At 41.8% G+C, this 16,142-nt stretch overlaps 2 protein-coding genes across 3 annotated transcripts; one reads left to right on the top strand and one right to left on the bottom strand.

Moving 5' to 3' along the window:
* The first annotated feature begins 1,094 nt into the window (after window positions 1-1,094).
* Window positions 1,095-11,304, top strand: fxr1 (FMR1 autosomal homolog 1). Of its 2 annotated transcripts, XM_066647362.1 has the most exons (17): window positions 1,095-1,232; window positions 3,497-3,549; window positions 3,642-3,735; window positions 4,302-4,373; window positions 4,461-4,609; window positions 5,230-5,323; window positions 5,584-5,700; window positions 6,035-6,205; window positions 6,516-6,594; window positions 6,682-6,791; window positions 6,892-6,978; window positions 7,475-7,679; window positions 7,859-8,068; window positions 8,231-8,431; window positions 9,743-9,820; window positions 10,335-10,420; window positions 10,702-11,304. In XM_066647362.1, exons 1-17 carry the CDS (start codon window positions 1,182-1,184, stop codon window positions 10,855-10,857), a joined length of 2,013 nt encoding a protein of 670 aa, XP_066503459.1. In that variant the 5' UTR covers window positions 1,095-1,181; the 3' UTR covers window positions 10,858-11,304. The 2 variants fall into 2 exon arrangements, with proteins under 2 accessions (XP_066503459.1, XP_066503458.1); XM_066647361.1 differs by lacking the exon at window positions 9,743-9,820 and having other exon boundaries at window positions 1,096-1,232.
* Window positions 11,305-11,809: 505 nt separating this feature from the next.
* Window positions 11,810-15,529, bottom strand: dnajc19 (DnaJ (Hsp40) homolog, subfamily C, member 19). Its single transcript, XM_066647363.1, has 6 exons — window positions 15,380-15,529; window positions 13,500-13,551; window positions 13,312-13,385; window positions 12,835-12,914; window positions 12,680-12,750; window positions 11,810-11,953 (listed from the first exon to the last, which is right to left on the bottom strand). The coding sequence occupies exons 1-6, from the start codon at window positions 15,380-15,382 to the stop codon at window positions 11,883-11,885; spliced, it is 351 nt and encodes a 116-aa protein (XP_066503460.1). The 5' UTR covers window positions 15,383-15,529; the 3' UTR covers window positions 11,810-11,882.
* Window positions 15,530-16,142: the final 613 nt, after the last annotated feature.

Below are 16,142 nucleotides of genomic sequence, written 5' to 3'. Positions count from 1 at the left end.
CACTTCTACATCACTCTATGATCGTAATGAAGAACTATGCGGAGAATTCCAGTTCTATTTCTAACACATGCTTGTCCACTTTGTCTCGCCATTTCACATCATGGGATCTCCCAGTTCCTTCTGTGGGTGTGTTCACACTTGGCAGGTTTGTTGACTTAAAACAAACCCTGGTGTGACAGCTGTTGGTGTGTTTTATTAGAATAAGTGCCATCATGGGAACACGGGGGAGTAAAACTAACAGAGACACTCTGGTGTAGTTCTGTGAAAATCTGAATGCAGAGCAGGATACAAACGATAAATAAATCCACTTCTAAACACAGCCTCAAACAGAACTCTTGTGTCCTCGCCTGTTTTAACCAGGGAATGTATATTTTCCTTCTCTTCAGGAGTTACGTATCTGTAGTTATTGAATGAATGGCTTTAGTTTTAAAAAAGGATTTCATATTTATTTTTAAATACAGTCATATTTGTTTCAGACACAATGGAGTGCAAAAATAAAATTTAAAATGTATTATAGAACCTTTATTTTGGAAATGCAGGGGCTGTTTCAAAAACAGCACTAATTTAAAATCATTAAAATATGTTCTAAGTGAGTAAAGCAAAGAAAGTGAAGGATACATCAGAATTGTTCATCCAAATATCTTGAAATGAAGAAACATTTTGAAGGACACTTCTCTTTTTGAACAGTCTTCAGTGACAGAACAGCTGAGAAAAAAAAACAGTGGAAGCCCGCGGCCTAGGCTTGGGAACACAGCTCGTGCTACTGTACTAATGCCCCTGGTAAGGGGCCCTCTCTATGGAGCATAAACTGGTTCATCAAGAAAACAACGCAGTTTTGTTATTCCTCTCATGTGAGACCTTTATAGAAACATAAAAATGAATAATCACGAGTATAAATAAATACATAATTAAATAAATAATTATTGCTGTTGAATGATGACAATAAAGACAGCTCACTCCTTGAAAAGTGTACTTTTTGATTCAGAAAGGGCCATCAGAGACAAATATTAGGATTTGAGTAGTTTTTATGTATTATACAGTTATTTCGGACTGATAACGACACACATAAAACATTTTAAAGCGTAATTTACGGAGTAAGCTTAAAAACCCTCCTATTTTGAAGCACTAGGCTTGAGGGAAGAGTTCTAGAAGTTTTACCCACCAGCCCCTGCGTGCTGAACATGGAGGAGCTGACGGTGGAGGTTCGTGGCTCCAATGGAGCTTTTTACAAGGTAAAATACCACTTTTACATGATTGTTATTACACAGTTCCGGGGGTGATTTGTTGTTAAAAACCGTGCGATTGTAATCCGACCCGGGTTTGAAAGAAATGTTGGCGTTTATTGCTGTTATTTCGGCGTTGTTTGCGGCTTCACCCGACGCTACCTTCGCTAAGCTAATGCTCTGTGCGTTTTTTAAAAAGAACTAAAGTAGACCATACACATCAAAATAAGTCTACATTACTTGCTGGACTGTTCTGCATTAACGTATGTCGCTTTTAAAGTTTAATATCTTTAACAGTTTCTAAATCACCACAAATAAAACGGAAATGGAAGTTGGTTTCATATTCACCAGCTTTCTTGTTCGAATTATTCCGTTCTACCTTAAATGCTATCGCAGTGAATGCACTTTTTAAGGTGGAACGGAGAACTCAAAAAAGAAAGCTTGGGAATATGGAGACGGAGTGATATTTTCACTTTGCGAGGCTTTACAGTTAAACAGAGATTGATCAAAGCTTTAAATCCACATTTTAAGGGTTTTTTCAGATAATTTGCCTAATTTACGGAAGACGCTTATTTTGAACATTTCGTAGCTACAATATATTTCCAATGTCTCCTTGTTGTTGTTATTATTAGGAAACTACACAAGGCAAAATGTGTTCAGGTTTAAGGTGGTAAATTATTATTCTTGGCTAGCGAAAAACATTTCAGTTGGTGTTTTTTTTTCCCCCATTTAGAGACCATGTTTGTAAATGAGACACGAGAATCATTAAGCATTTTAAAAATGTAAGGACCTCCATGAAATATAAAAGCACATCTACAGTTGTTTACAGTGTTTCAAAATACTCTCAGTTATAGCAAAACATGGCATTTAGGGAACTGTAATGGTTCTTCTATGCTATCATTTGAAACACATTATTTTAATATTATACGATAAGCAGTGTTTTTACAGAGGTCTTCCTGTTTGTTTTGCCATTTTCAAACCTCCCCTTCAAAGCTTTGCGTCATTTGTAGTATAATCTAGCATTATACATGTGTTGGCTGTGTGAAATTTGTTCCTTGGGGAAGTTGAAGAATCTGGAACCAAACACCGTACAGAGACATTGCGTTTTTTTCGATGTATAAGGCATTAATGGTACTTCTGTTTCGTACACGTTATAAATGTGTAGTATTATTTATAAACGCAGAAACGCGCATTACTAAGATACCAGATTTAAAACAACTCTCTTGGCTTTTCTGCACAGGTACAGTACATCTCTGGTTTATTTTAGACTCTATGTGGTAGACAAGGCTGTAAAAAATCTGCTAAAGCTATTATTCCGTCCCCCCCATCATCCTAAAGTTATCCCATGCATGTCTCACTGGCTCACTGCATAGCAGCTGTTCACTTTGGATCACAAGCTGTCATCAGCTGCAGCAGATAGATATTTGTGAAGCCACTTCTATTTTTGAGTTGCTGTGTTAGAGATAGTGACTCTGAGTTTCACAAATACTTTCCTCTGAAGAGAAACAGGGCTCTGATTAAAAGGCTGCCTTTCTCACACAGGACCGGGAACTCTTATTTACGTTGTTTTCATTTGTATAAGAGGGCTGTGACATGCTAATCTTATTGTGAGGCAAACTCATTGTTGCCTAATGTCTCTCGTCCCCCAGTTACGTTTAAAGAAATGTATTGTGTGGTTATGTATTCAGCTTTTAGTTCTTTGTCAGCGCTTTCGTTTCTGGGAACATTAACAGCAGTCGAGAGCTGAAGGATAACAAAACTGAAACCTAAAGCTACACGTAGTACTTGTTTAATTGAAGTATGTGCCTGTGAGCTGCTGTTGTGTTTATGGGCGTTTGTTAACTATGTATTTTATAAAAGCTGAGCCAGTATACATTGTCCAAAAGTTTGCAGACACCACCTGTTTAATTGAGTGGTGTTTGTGATCCAGAACTTATCACTTCACATCAGAAGGTAACCTCACTAAATCAAGCCACCCATGAAGTTTCACTGCCCTCTAGTTTGAGAATCCCTGTGTTAACAGGAGACCAGGTCAGTGCTGACCGCTAGAGTCACAAGGTGTACTTTGTCCCTGTGTCTTTTATGTATTTATGGTTATTAGGTCCTTTCATATCTTTTTATATGGAAGTAGTTATTCAGCAGGTGTCCAAAACGTGCCGAGAATGACAGAAGCCGTTTATCATCGTTACAGAAAGCATTGCAGGCATGTGTTTGTTGTTTTTTGTGTGTAATGAATTGTCTGTAGAACTCAGCACGATCTTTTCCTGTTCCAGGGCTTTGTCAAAGACGTTCATGAAGACTCGCTCTCCGTTTCATTTGAAAACAAGTAAGTACAGGCTAATGCTACGATGACTGTTGTTCTGCAAAAAAGTAATGTAACAGCTTTTAAAAAGGATGTTATTGTTGTTTGTGTTTAAGTTGGCAACCGGAAAGACAAGTCCCCTTCAGCGACGTCCGTCTGCCGCCTCCCGCCGACAGCAAAAAGGAGATTGGCGAAGGAGAAGAAGTGGAGGTGAGCTCTTTGAGGATTAATGCCATGGAATATGTTCATAGGCTGTCATTATAAAGAGAAATAACCAAGGGCAGGGGTGGCATTTTACTTGTTAAACTGTTTATCTGTGTCATCCTTGTCAAATAAGTGAAGGTAAACAATACCTCATGATCTTATTTTGAGCACATTGAGTGCCATCAGCACTTTCAGAGCGAGGGCAGTTGCCTGTTGGATGTTTCGTAAAAGCAGAGATGTAGAAACTAGAAATATTCTCAGATTATTAAAAGTTTATTGTATGTTGGTCTATTTTATCAAATGTGGCAGTTATTAGATTTAAATCCCTCATTCATAGAATCACTCACGTTTAGGAGCAAAAAAATCTGCATTTTGAATCCATCAATATTTACATAGAGTGTATATTTATATATTTATTTAGTATGTTGTTGTTATAAGGATTTTTTTAAATTTTTTTGCATCTTGACCCCTCCCTGCTGCACACAGCGGGTTTGTTGTTGTTCTTCTGATAAAAGGGAAGCCAGTGTGAAGTACTTGGTCAGGTGTTGATGATCGTACTGCGTGTATTTCAGGTCTTTTCCAGGGCGAATGAACAAGAGCCATGTGGTTGGTGGCTGGCGAAAGTGAGGATGATGAAGGGAGATGTGAGTTCGCAGTGAAACTACTTTCGGTTTCCTTTCCTCTCACGCTCCGTGGCCTGCAGGTTTAACTTTCACTTTCCTTTCTTACAGTTCTATGTGATCGAGTATGCGGCGTGTGACGCAACGTACAACGAGATCGTCACTTTCGATCGCCTCCGGCCCGTTAACCTCAACAAGACTGTTGCAAAAAACACCTTCTTTAAGTGCACTGTTCCTGTCCCGGACGACCTCAGAGCTGCGTAAGTGCAAACAGTGTCAGTGTGTGTTTACAGAATGAACTTGAAGTTCACCCTAAATTTATTCTAAAGAGATGTTCTCAGTCTTTTCGTGTAAATATTTATAAAAACTGGGAATGGTTAAATAGCATTGTGTTGTCTGTAACACGCTGGAGCTGTTCCAGGGTCAGACTGAAATCGTGTTTTGATCGTCCCACGTTTTCTTCACCAATTTCACACCGTGTAAACCTCAACTCAAACTTAAGGTGAAATCCGCTCGCGTGCAAATGTCCCTCTCTGTCTCCGACTTATTTTTCAGGATTGATTATTATATTTATATTTAATTATAGATAGTTACAGGTGATTATACACTCTGCAGCTCTTATTATAAGCTCTGCCCATCTGACCCTGATGCACAGAACAAGTGCTAAAACCCTTCAAAAGATGAACTTCTAAATTCTGGTACAGTTCAATTTTTGTACTGAAAAAAGACGTCAAAATGAATGGAATGTAACCAGTTGAATATACCTCTGTGGATCTTCTCTCTCCTGCTGCTGTAATGCTGCAGTTACCTTTGTGATAAATAAAGCAGTACTTGTCTCAATCTCTCTCTCTCTCTCTCTCTCTCTCTCTCTCTCTCTCAGATGTGGGAATGAACAAGCACATAAGGACTTCAAGAAGGCTGTTGAGGCAAGTCGGATATTTTACAGTCCAGAGACGAGCCAGCTGGTCGTACTGGTGAGTCCCTGCTTTTAATTAAATAAACACTACTAATCTCAACGATACCAAATACTCCCTTGTCGGCAAAACCAGTTTACACTGTTACTAATGCAGTCAGCATTCACAGAGCACTCTGTTGTGATTTTCATGTTGCTCCTCTTTCTAAACCCAGTGTGTTGAAAGAGTTACTGAAAGCTGTCCTAAACCCTGCCTGTAGTTTATCTGAATGTTGTGGAATGTGAACATTGTAATGACCTTTTTTGTGTTGCCTGTAATAGACTGTAAACGAATCCACGGTGAAGAAGGTTGGCCTCCTGAGTGATATGCACTTAAGAAGCATCCGCACCAAGCTCATGCTCATGTTCAGGAACGAGGAAGCCACAAAACAGTTAGAGGTAACGTCTTTCGTAATCATTTGAAATTATATCACTAGCATTTTTCCTGTGTTCCCTGTGTGATCTGTTTTGTTACATGCCTACTATTTATTTTACACAACTGGGTGTGTACATATGACTCTATCTCTTACTTAATCATATTGACGTTGTCTTCCGAATATAGATGGTTCTTGACTTTGACTCAAAAGCAATGATCTTCCTAAATACAGAAGGCAGTGTTTGTTGTAAGACAGGGCAAGGGTAATATTAAATGTCCTTGGTTTTTAGTTGGTTCCAGGTTTTAAAGGCTTCCTGTACTATTCTTATTTCCCCCACACACATTTCTGACGCCCAGAACACAAAGCAGCTGGCCTCAGCCTTCCAAGAGGAGTTCACGGTGAGGGAGGACCTCATGGGCCTCGCTATCGGGAGCCACGGCAGTAACATCCAGCAGGCCAGGAAAGTGCCCGGCGTCACGGCCATCGAGCTAGATGAGGAAAGCGGTACCTTCAGGATTTATGGAGAGGTGAGAAAACCATGGGGACAGGGCCGAATCGAGTCCATCTGATCTTTACAATGATGCTGCTTGCCCGTCATTTCTAGGTTACAGGATTTCTGGGACATGATGCTCCATTGATATAATTGATTTTGTAAAACCAATTATAAAGTTGCAGAGAAAGTTGCTCTCCCACTATGTGATGCACTTGATCTGTACGTTATTTTCGTAACCTGTGACTCTGTCCCTCATTTGGAACTGTTATGTTCTTCAAAATTATTATTAAGTCTTTGCGTCTCAAATTGGAACCCAATTTCTTTTCCTTTTTATATCATTCCAGACTGAAGAGGCAGTCCAGAAGGCACGGAACTACTTGGAGTTTCTGGAGGACTCTGTACAAATTCCTCGAAACTTAGTTGGTAGGCATTGTTCTTTTATTGTGTACGGGAAGAGCTTGTAAAATGGTTCTGAATGGACTTCCCTGTAATCTTTTCTGTTCTCTGCAGGCAAGGTAATTGGCAAGAATGGTAAGGTCATTCAGGAGATCGTGGACAAATCTGGTGTTGTTCGGGTACGAATCGAAGGTGACAATGACAACAAGCTTCCCAGACAAGAAGTAAGATCTTTGTGGTGTTTGTAACCCGTTTACTTTATAGATAAATTTAATCATATGCATTTATTCACTGGTTTGTAATATTTTGTTAATCTCCTAACAGGGAATGGTCCCCTTTACTTTTGTCGGCACAAAGGAGAGTATCGGGAACGTCCAGGTTCTTCTGGAGTACCACATTTCTTATCTGAATGTAAGCAATGAGAGCTGTAGTAGGGTTCCTTTTTAAACGCTGATTTGGCTCCAGCTTTTGCATCGCGCACCTTGAGATAAAGTAAAGGCCATAACTCCGCTGAATATTATCATAATGTATTCAATCAGCCAAGGCCATGTTTCATTGATAAAGATGTCATTTTTAAAGCTAATGGAAGCATAAAACTCAACAATTAGAAATAAATGACATACTCGGCTATAAATGTTAGAATTGGCTTATTTCAATAAATCAAATCACATTCAGTGTAGTCGCCTTTAAGGCAGAAGCTACAGACCAATTTCCTTTGGACCCTAAGGGCCAGACTCTGGACACGCCACTGTTTTCTATGTGCTTTAGTTTGTGATTTAGACATGTACAGTGCTAATTGGTGGGTCATATACATTGAATACCTAGCAGATACAGTAGCACCTGTTGCCACTGCTGTATCTGGAGCAGGTCTAGGGTCAGGTTTATTTAAGGTTTGTTGTCTTCGCAGGAGGTGGAGCAGCTGAGGATGGAGAGGCTGCAGATTGACGAACAGCTGCGGCAGATTGGACTCGGTTACCGACCTGTACCCGGACGTCCAGCAGAAAAAGACAAGGGCTACAACACGGATGAGAGTGCCTCCAACGCTGCCCTGCACTCCAGCCGCTCGTACACCGGGAGGGGCCGAGGACGCAGGGGCAACAACTACACTTCAGGTTATGGTGACCCTGTTTAGATCTTAAAGCCTGACTCACATCAGAGGAAAGGCTCCAGTAAAATTTCTAAGTGAATTGAAGCTGAATAAATGCAAGTTCACAACTGTAAACAGGCTAGAAGTCAAAACAATGGGCAGTAACACAGTGAAATAATCTCACGTTCATGTCTGTGTGTTTAGGAACGAACTCGGAGCACTCGTACGCCTCTGAGACGGATTCCGAGCGGAAGGAAGAGCTGAGTGACTGGTCTTTGGCAGGGGAGGAACCTGAGAGAGGTGTACGACCTCAGAGAGACAGTCGCAGGAGACCCACTGGGGCCAGAGGTCGTGGGGGACCAGGTGGCAGAGGGCGTGGAGCGGGGAGAGGAGCGTCCAGCACCATGAGCTCAGGTAGGTGCCAACAGCGAGTTGAAATGGTTTTGGACGTTTGCTTTTATTGGCGCTCTGTGACGGCATGCAGCTGTTACTGAACACTGAAGTTTTACCTTTGTACAGGTTTCTAAAATTACAGTCATTTATGGTTTTAATGTTCAAATTATTACTGTTGTGCAGTTCTGAACGATCCCGACCGCAACCCGTACAGTCTTCTGGACAACACGGAGACCGACCAGACCGCCGACACGGACGCCAGCGAGTCTCAGATCAACACAAGCCGCCGCCGTCGCTCACGCCGCCGCCGCACGGATGAGGACGCCACACTGATTGATGGGATGAGTGAGTCGGATAACGCCTCGGTCAGCGAAAACGGCCTTGGTAAGTCAGGTTTGGCTTTTATGCCGCTGAGAATACACTACGTTGGTTTTAGATGAGGACCTAAAATGTCCTTAATCACTAGAGATTTAGGTCTAATTTTCAGGAACCGGTTTCCCAAGATCATTTTAAAATGGCAGAGAGAGTGTTTAGATTGTCGCTTGTTTTTCCATTTTTAGGAATTAATTTTGTGTTAAAGTATGAGCAGTAAATGTAAGAGACTATGATGATGTTATCGAACAGAACAGGGAATTGTAACTAAAAATCTATACCAAGTCCTTTTCCTATTACTTCAACCAGTAATGAGGTGTTACTAGGCAGAACTGCTTATGCTAATAACATCTTAGAAATAATTCTAAATAACTGGATTTTAAAAGAAGCACGCACAAACAATTCAGATCAGAAAGATACTGAGTTTAGACTCTCAGCTCTAGTAGTCTGCAGTTTTTGGGGCTGTGTACTGTACAGATTTTTACGTGGCTGTTTTTAGAATAGTACTTGATATTAATCTAAAAGCCCTATAAAGGCCTTTTCACACTGAGTCACGTTGAGTTTCGAAAACACATCGTGTGTACATTAACGGTGTCTTTCTGAGTCTGAAACTGATGGACCCTGACGATTGTGAATTAGAACCTGTTCTATTTATTTTACTGCTGCGTTAAAATCAGACGGCCAATCAGAGCAAAGTTGTCATGGTTACAGACCAAACAAACGAGCAGGAAGACGGCAGCTTAACAGCTCGTCTTGTTTGTAGTGAAACAAGCAACAGGTCAACTATAAAAATGAAAATATAATCCCTTTTACTGAGAGGAACAACACACTCAATCTCCCCCAGTGACCTTCGGAAACACCGCTGAACTCCTGTGTTTTTCTGGAGACTGGGGGAATTAAGTGTGTGGTGTTTAAAGTAAAATGATAAATTCATCATCGCTCTAACTCCAGGAACCCATTCTTCTTCCTGTGACTTCAAAGCGCTGAGACAAAAAAAAAAGTGTTGGACGTAGTGTGACAGTTCCGCCGTTAAAAGCCGTACTCGGTGTGAATAGGCCTGAGGTATTACACAACATTATGGCGAGTTCTAGACAGACTTGTAGCACCGTATGAAGAATAATGGATATTTTTAGATACTGATTTCACATTTGTATGTTGTCTATAAGCTGTGACTTTATTCAGAGAGCTTTAGACTGGAGACTCATGGCTGTGTAAACCGCAGTCATCCTTTTACTCCAAATGCACTGGAGTGAAAACGGTGTTGTCCTGCAGCTGTGTAGCTCTGTGTAGATTACCTCTGAGAGAAAAACCTCTCCATTGTAGATGAATCTGAAGCCAAACAACAACATCGTAATCGTAGCCGCCGCCGTCGCTATCGTCCTCCAGAGGAGAGGCAGCCAGGTACCGGGAGGAAACCAGACGTATTCACATGCATGGCCTAGTGTGTTTGGAGTGACCTCTAACCAATAACTAGGATACCTCATGAAACAGGCAAACCATGGCACTTTCCAGTTTGTGAAAGTAGAAGAACCTTTTTCCAGGGGCTCAGTTTGAGGTGGTTGAGTAGACACCGGAAAAATCACATTACACCTGCACCTCAGAGTCAAAAGCAGAATGCTAACACCTTTGTATTGATGACCAGGGCATGATCTGACTGTGATCAATAAAGTGGTTGAGTGACGGGCTCATGATGTGAGCTTTACGTTCAGATTAACAATCAAACTAACCATTTTAATCGCTGTTATTATGGAGATGGAGAGCCTAGCTTTACCCACGTGTGAAGAGACTGCAGCCTTGTGCCTGTCTCACTCATTAATGTTAACAGAACTGGGGGTGGGGCTAATTTGCCTGTTTTTTACAGCGTGTCATGACTGGAGCTTAGGTTTTAAAGAGGGATTTTGAATTTTCTTGGCAGTGACTGTGGCTGATTACATATCACGAGCTGAATCTCAGAGCAGGCAGAGAACACCGAGAGACCTGAAGAAGAATAAAAAAGATCTGGTAGGTCATAGCTTTGCTTTGTAGTTCTAAATAGGATCAAACCTGGTGTCGTCTCAGGACGCAGACAGAGATGTGAGTTTAGAAAGATTCACAACCAGACTGAAGGCACTTTTAATTTAAACGTTATTAACACGTTTCCCAGGAATTAGCCTGATAACTTACGAAACTGGGATCAGTTCTAATGAGTGAGGTCACTGTATATGAGGAGGACATGAACTGTACCACAAAATACATTCAGAACTATATCCACACGTTTAACCTCTCTCTGTCTGTCTCTCTAGGCTCAGGTGGAGAGTATATCTGAGCACAGTGTCTCGAAGGTCGTGAGCAACGGACCCAGCGCCAAAGGAGACGAGCAGGAAAGAGCAGAACGAGCTTCCACAGCGACGTCCTCCCAGGCAGAGGGGGTCAAGCCCACCCTTAACGGACTCTCCTAAAGCAGCTGGCTCTCTTCTCTCACTGCTTTTTGTTTTCTTTCATAAAGTCGCAACCTTTTACATTTTTACAATAGTGCTTGTACAAGCTTGCCAAAGATAGACATACGGACTTCCAGATTCTCTACTGCACTTTTCCGATCCTTCGCCGTGGAACCGCTAGGAGGGGATGACAATAGGATAAACGGTAAACAAATATTAAAGACGAGCCCTGAAGAGACGAGAAACTCGGTCCACACCTAAAGTAAGCACTGAGAACGTTGTCAGATGCTGTGCCTTCAGAGAGTAGATTCACTGTTGAAGTGGCTGGCTGTAGGAAAGTAAACTTAAATAAAACGTTTTTGGGGAAGATCCCAGATTCTCTGAAACGCTCATGAGGAGAGTTAGCTGCTTTTTGTTTTAATATGCAACCACTTCATACGATGAAGAGGGGATGGAATTTAGGAAAAATGCAGGAGTTTGGTTTTTTTTTTTTTTTTGCACTGAATTGTAACTTCTGTCCCTTTTTAGAATAATGTTCTCCTGGAAATCGGTCCGTTTGTCGATTTTTAAGTGTCTGAAAAACACTCCGATTGAGTAGGTTCCGTACCGACGACGACAGCGACTGTTCAGCAAAAAGGAGCCTTGTTCTGGGTTATTTATTTCCAGTGTACAGTATTTAAAAGACAAAAAAAAAAAAAAAAGCAGTTATTCTTTTAACACTAAACTGGCTGCCTGAACGTATTTGCACGCAGGTGACGATTTGGACTACTGAACGATCAACTTCCAGATTTTCTGTTCTGTAAACTACGTTTGTGAGTCCTTAATTTCTTTCTTTTTTTTAATAAAATGATCATTCTGGTTGTTTGATGTGCAATATGTTTTGTATGCAGATAGTTCTTGAATAAACTTTTGATCTTCCAGACACTTTCCAGTCATTTATCGTCGTCAGGGCCGAGGAACTGGGAGAAAAAATAATGACAAACAAACAACGTCAGATACAGTAAATGACTTTAATGATCACGGATCACAGAGGTGTGTGTGTGAAACTATTTCTTGACTTGTCCTTCCATTAAATCTTTAGCCTGGTTGATTTTCGCTGCGATGTACGGCGATCCACCTGCGGAACAGGAAACACACGTGTTCCTCAGTTGTTTCAGTTCATGTTTAAAACAAGGATTTATTGTGGTCCAATTGTAGAAACTTTATTTTCTATGGGATTTGAAATTTTTATTGCTTTGAAAATAAAGGTCCCCAAAAAGGATGCTTTGAACTCCGCTAGGAAGGAACCCGTTGTGGTTCTCAGCGTCCCCCTGGGTGGTTTAGTCTCGGACACAGACGCTCCACTCACCATCCAGCAGCGAGTCTAAGACATTCAGTGACTAATCTGATCTTACTGTCAAGGTTCTGCCAGTTGCATTCTGACTGGCTCTCTGTACATCCTCATGTACACACTCCTGTGTAGCGTGAATCATAAACACTGCCCCCTACATGTCAGGCCAGAATAGCAGGCTTGGGACTTGAGTGTCAGTCAGATTAATTTTCATGCAGTAGTTGGTTGTTCTGGGCGACCTCACGTGGCAAAAGGCACCTGGCAACACGAGACTAGGGGATTTACAGACACCTCCAGACACTCTTCACACACTGTACACCCCCAGTTTAGTCAAAACACTGAGCTACACACATCTACACAGACTGTGGAACTGAGAGGAGCGGTCATAACGTTACGGCCGATTGGTGAAAGTGATCTTCTCCAGAGGTCACACAGGAGTGTTGTCTGTAAAGAATGTGTCACTTACATTCACTCAGAGTAAAGTGCAGTGGTGTATTAGACTCTCATTCCTACCTCGATCTGGATGATTTAAAACCATAAGTTTTCTGTGTGCTTCTCTAATCTTGTTTTTGTTGGCAGTGGGGCTGGAGGAGAGAAAGAGATGTCAACATTCACACACTTCAGAGAGAGAGAGAGAGAGAGAGAGAGACAGAGAGAGCGATAGATACCTGACTCCAAGAATAAGAGCAGCTTCTCTCTTCGTCATCTTTGGTTCAAACCCTCCTCTGTAGTACCCGCCCCCAAACGCCTGAAACACAGCACCTTTAAAATGATTCACGTGGCCGAAAGTTTGTGGACACCATTTCTTTTGAGGAGAAAGGTGTTAATGCGGAGTGTGATCTTCTTCTCTGCTGTAACACAGTCTACTCCTCAGAGAGAGTTGGGCTTTAGACGGCAGCTGCTGATGGATGATTAGATTTGGAGCACTCCATCTCATCAGTGTGTTACAGAGTGGAGCTCTGTCACTCCAGAGAACACGGTTCCACTGTTCCACATGAAAGGCAGTGTCCACTACTGGGCAGCGTTAAAGCAGCTACGTTCACGTTTGGACAGAGTGCTCTTAGTGTATCAGGTCTTAAACGAAAGGGGTATCACACCCCTCTAAAGTCTACACAACACATTTAATGGACACCAATATCACTTACAGATTTAGGAAAAGCCTGGAGAGCTAGTTTCACTTGAGGCTCCATTTGCTTCATGGCCTGCATGGCGTAGCGTCCTGAGGGTGAGAGTCACACACACACACACTGACGGTGGGTTACAGGACAAACACCACGCGGTGAGAGTAAAGGTTTTATCAGGTTTAATTTAAGTATCTTTAATGCCTCCAAACCTGCGAATCCTGCTGCTGCTAAAGCCAGACCCACTGCCACGGCCGTGCTCGCCTGGAAAACACACACAAACAATACGGCCTGATTACAGCGGCTCTTTGATGGAGAGGAAATTAACATAATTCACCCAAACACACAGGACAGGGCCTGTCGCAGTCATGGGAAACGTAGATCGCCTCGTTTGACGGGGGTCCGCCCGAAGAGCGTTTACACACCCAGGATTTCAGGTCGAACCTCTGGCTTTTAAAGAGGAATAAAAGGAAACGCAGACTTTTCAAAAACAGTACATCATTAAATACAGTGTTTAAAGGAACAGTAGGCTTCCCCTAGTGTAATTCACTCTTTACAGCACTGCACTGAAACCAATGGGAGGGAAGAGGGAGGGGTGTGTTTTCCTACCCCGCTACAAAAGTTACACAGTGCCGTTTCTGTGGTGCTGAGCTCAGAGTCGCAACAACAGAGGCTCTGTTCTCTTTATGACCGGTCAGTGATGTTTCACAATGAGTTTGAAGCGGTAATTTTATGGTAGAAATATTACACAGTGTTCCTTTAAGTGAATAAATGTGGACAGTAGCTGATCGTAAAGATGCGCTGAGCAGCGTCCACCGTGCGTCTGTCCCATATTACACCTTTAAAAATGTATATGAATAAACATCCATTGTTATTATGTATTGTGTCTTATTTCTGTTGCACCTTCAGCTGTTTATTTTCTCCCGGTTCAAATCCTGACATGGCCAAAAGTCTGTGGACACCAGTGTTTTTCGAGGGTAATAATCTGAGGTTTGTTCTCCTGCAGCTGCAGTGTCTGTCTCTACCCGTCTGGGAAGACTTCACAGTAGAAGGTTTAAAAACATTGTTGTTAGGATCTGATGGCAGTCAGTGATTAGATCTGGATCGTATACGCCACTCTAACCCATCCCACACTTAATGGATGGAGCTGCCTCAACTCCAGAGAACACAGCTCCTGCTCTTTACCCCTTAGATTCAAACAGGTTGATATTTATGTGCTGGTGGCTGATTGATGGAAATGACCTCTGCTCTGATTGGCTGTAGCACTTAAAAAAAAAACAATTCAGGCTGAGTGGGCGGGGCTAAAGGGCTTCAGATTTGAGATGTAAAATTCAGAGTACAAGGTCTGGACATTCTCCAGTGCCTGAGCTTTTTAGTTTCAATGCATTTTCACACCCAGAAATGTTCTGCACTCTTTTACGCATTCAGGAGATACATAATGTGCCTCCGGAACATTACCGGCTCTGTTCACACATGCACTCACTTGGACTGTACCTGGAACGAGAACTGTGGATCTAGAAGGATAAAATCCAGGTAAAGTCTGGGACAAATGTTACAGTCATTTGCATTCACACACACACACACACACACAGCTCCTCTGGGTTACGTTCAAAAATTTTCTTTGTTACTGTGCATGTGTGAAAGGGAATTGTCGTGGTTCGCTTGCTTGGCCACCAGAGGTCGTTTTAACTACTGCACTCGTTCATTGTCTTGTATCAGAATCAGCGACATCTGGTGGCTATGTAACTGAACTACAAAACCACACACGGGCACTCTGGAGAATTTGCGTACTGCACCTTTAACAGTGCTTACATACAGTAATCAATGTGTGACTACAAAAAGAAACAAGGAGACTGAATTTAACCACGATACTGGCCCTTTAAACGCATTAACAGTGAGCACGGAGTGTTTTAACCACATAGAAAAGCCTTTAAGCTAAAAGCCTCAGTCTGTGTGTGTGTTAGATTGTTATAATGACTCGTGTTCTAATGTAACTGGTGCAGAATTTAAGGTGGAACGGGGTAATTCATATAGAAAAGCTGGTGAAAAAGCTAGAAACGATGAAAATTAATGACCGTTGAAGGCTTCCTACCATCTTCCCCGCTCTGGTGCTTTGCTCCCCGCGCCCTGAAGCATTAATATTAGCTTAATATTCAGAAAAAAACGGTTTAATCCAATAATCTTCTGCTGCCTCGGACTTTTGCACTTGTGTTTCTGTGTCCCCCACGCTGCCGTAAATCGGTACGTAATGTCGCACTCGTAGTACACAGGCGGGTGTGTTCTAAATCTCTCGTCGCTCCCTACGTAGTGCACAGGGGTGAGTCCTGAAATCAAGTCAAAATACTGCGTCAGAGAAGTCGCTCATACTCATATTCTACACTTATTATCAATTCTCTCAGCTCTACTGACCACACGGGGGCACTTTACAGTTCTATAATTATAGAGTGTAGTCCACGTGTTGCTGTGCATACTTCATTAGCCCCTTTTGAAGGCACATTGTCGCTTGTAAAATATGGAGCCGTTTGGGACAGAGCCACGAGGGAACTTGCCTAAAGCTTTTAAAAACATGTCTTTTAAAATGCAAAAGTCTAGATTGTAAAGATTTAAATGTCTACATTTATTTACAAACTCATGACAGATTTGGACTTTACTCGTAAAAATATTAGTATTTTCAAAAGATGTTTGTACGTTTTAAGTGCATTGTTTACATTGTTGGTGATTAAACGTTTGGAGAGTTGCCATTTAAAACGTTAAACCCAATTTGTCAGGAATAAATCTAGGGAAAATGGTGTTGTATCCAGCTCAAGGTGAGTTCTTTTTATAAAATTAGGAAAAACACTAATTGTAACATACAT

The sequence above is a fragment of the Hoplias malabaricus genome, chromosome 16, assembly GCF_029633855.1.
Source record: "Hoplias malabaricus isolate fHopMal1 chromosome 16, fHopMal1.hap1, whole genome shotgun sequence".
In the NCBI taxonomy this organism is placed as follows: Eukaryota; Metazoa; Chordata; class Actinopteri; order Characiformes; family Erythrinidae; genus Hoplias; species Hoplias malabaricus.
This window is presented reverse-complemented; position numbering and strand designations above follow the sequence as displayed.

Excerpts from the sequence above, each read along its gene's own strand:
- fxr1 (XM_066647362.1), top strand. The coding sequence starts at position 1,182 with ATGGAGGAGCTGACGGTGGAGGTTCGTGGCTCCAATGGAGCTTTTTAC. Across the intron at positions 3,550-3,641 it reads TCCGTTTCATTTGAAAACAA|TTGGCAACCGGAAAGACAAG; the intron begins GTAAGTACAGGC and ends TTTGTGTTTAAG. Across the intron at positions 8,432-9,742 it reads GGTCAGCGAAAACGGCCTTG|ATGAATCTGAAGCCAAACAA; the intron begins GTAAGTCAGGTT and ends TCTCCATTGTAG.
- dnajc19 (XM_066647363.1), bottom strand. Across the intron at positions 12,751-12,834 it reads GCTCTTATTCTTGGAGTCAG|CCCCACTGCCAACAAAAACA; the intron begins GTATCTATCGCT and ends TCTCTCCTCCAG. Across the intron at positions 11,954-12,679 it reads TTTAAATCATCCAGATCGAG|GTGGATCGCCGTACATCGCA; the intron begins GTAGGAATGAGA and ends CCTGTTCCGCAG.